General features: G+C 40.6%; 1 protein-coding gene across 1 annotated transcript; it reads right to left on the reverse strand.

Annotated features, from left to right (window-relative positions):
- Positions 1 to 279: 279 nt before the first annotated feature.
- On the reverse strand, positions 280 to 1,781 carry LOC141814561 (deSI-like protein At4g17486; the record flags this gene model as incomplete). Its single annotated transcript, XM_074702505.1, is given in 3 exon segments — positions 280 to 360; positions 442 to 729; positions 1,453 to 1,781. Coding segments are annotated over 3 exon segments (532 nt in total), but the record flags the coding sequence as incomplete, so codon positions are not given.
- Between the last annotated feature and the right edge of the window lie 332 nt (positions 1,782 to 2,113).

Below are 2,113 nucleotides of genomic sequence, written 5' to 3' on the forward strand. Positions count from 1 at the left end.
TCCATCTCCTCCAAATCTGCCCCACGAACAATTACCTAGAGGTAGCATGAACAAGCTAGGCACAACTGGTTAAAGGTATTTGCAATAAGAGTATCAAAAGTTGCATTGTTGTGACCTCACCAAAATTTTCCCTTCTCTCCCCCTCCCCCTTCGTCCCTTCCCTTCCTTATCCTTTAACTTGATCCCCAAGTGACTACCAATCAAGGCCTCAAAGTGTGTGCATAAATATATATAAAAGATATATAAGTTTAAACATAAGTAAGAAGAGTTTCAAATCACCAGAATAGGCTGGATGAACTGGTAATTGTCCAACTGCTGGGACCCGAATGTTCTCAGGGAGAATGCAGTTAAAAAATGATCCTGAAAATTCCTAATCACATGCAAATTAATATCCACATATTTTCATAAAACCAAAGGTTATTTTTCAAGAAAGACACTAACCTAGTCTGGCAAGTCTATTCACCCATCCGGGAATAGGTTTTCCTGTCAAACTTCTACAAACTTCATCTGTGAAATGATTGCAGTTTTTAACGATCAAATGGTAGGTGTCACCATGATAGTTTCCAGCAAGACCTTCAAGGAATGAGCAGAATTCTGAGTGGGACATGTCAGTTGTACCCAGACACACAGAGCGTCTGAAGATAAAACCAGGACAGTTTTTCGGTTCCACCTCAAACACTCCACTCGCTGGGTAATCATGTGCTCCAAATCCATACTCCATACCATGAACTACAAAAAAAAGTGACCTTAGTCGTTGATAATAGCATAGTAGATGAAACAATGGACAGAAAAATCAGGAAAAAAAAACATCATGCCATATGAAGATAGAGGTTGACTTGTGGAGAAATATAAAGTGAACTGGATCATATTTGAAATATTTGACTAGTGTGTGGCGTAAGGTTTTGCAATGGAAAATTGACAACCTAGAGATTGTGTTTGATTTGCAAAGAAAGAGCAGTGAACAAAATAATAGAGTTGGGAAAACATCAGTCTCTTTTCCATAAGAAAATATTGCTAAAAACAATACGATACATACACCATCTTTGTTGTTCCAGTGCAATGTTCAGAAAGAAACATAGAGGTCAATTCGGATAAATTAACAAGTATTGATATTAATAATTCCGTTGTGTTGGTGAAACAATAACTTAACAAGCTTATGCTGTAGATCTATCCTGAACCACAATATATGTAATTTATATGCAAATGTTGAGACAAATCTAGCTAATCCGAAGCAAATTCTGAGGGTTGTCCACTTAGTTATCATGATAAAGATCCAGATTAAAACAAGATAAAATCCTTGTAGAAAATTGCTAAACAGGAGCTAATGTCCTGCAAAAATTGCAGGAAACAATAGCATCACAGAAAATCAAGTTTAATGTTAATTCCTATATCAAAATTGAAAAAAGGAACCAATGCAAAGAATCAGAAAACTAATAATAACAATAATAGCACCTTCGATCCCAGAATGAAAAACACCAAGCCCGAACCAATAGAGGTACTTGTTCATCAGCGTCAAATCGTAGACATTCAGATAAAGATACGTCCGGCTGTTTCCATCCCCGCGCTCATTGCGCATCCCCCTGGAAGAAGTGGATTTCGGCAGGATCGGTGCCATGTCCGACAAATCGGGCCGGCAGAGATCAAAAGAAGCCCTAGAATCCCCTAATTCGACATCCAATCCAGCGTCTCCGACCTACCTCTATTCTACGGCCGGGGATCGGGGAGATTGAGACTCCAGGGCTTCCACTTCTCCGCAGCGAGGGGAGCGTCGGCCTCTTCTGCAAAAGAGAGAGAGAGAGAGAGAGAGAGAGAGAGAGGGAGATTTGTTTTATTTCCGTTTCCCCCATTCTTTAGGGGCATCGATTAACGATCTCCTTTCCTTTGGGACCAACCTAACCTGATGCAAAAAAATGACCCGACAGTGACCGAACCAGACCATGATCCGGCTGATCGACTGGCAACTCCAATCTCTCTCTTTCTCACGTCCGAAAGACCCACCGAACCAGATCATGATCTGGCTGATCGACAGGACAACTCTATTTTTTTCCTCTCTCTCTCATGCGAGAGATTTAAGTGAAAGAGCTATCGTCAGTCGGTTTAGCGTGAGAAGCTC

This window comes from Curcuma longa, chromosome 21, assembly GCF_044706935.1.
Source record: "Curcuma longa cultivar G26 ecotype Majalengka, Jawa Barat chromosome 21, ITB_CL_G26_1.1, whole genome shotgun sequence".
NCBI classification, from domain to species: Eukaryota; Viridiplantae; Streptophyta; class Magnoliopsida; order Zingiberales; family Zingiberaceae; genus Curcuma; species Curcuma longa.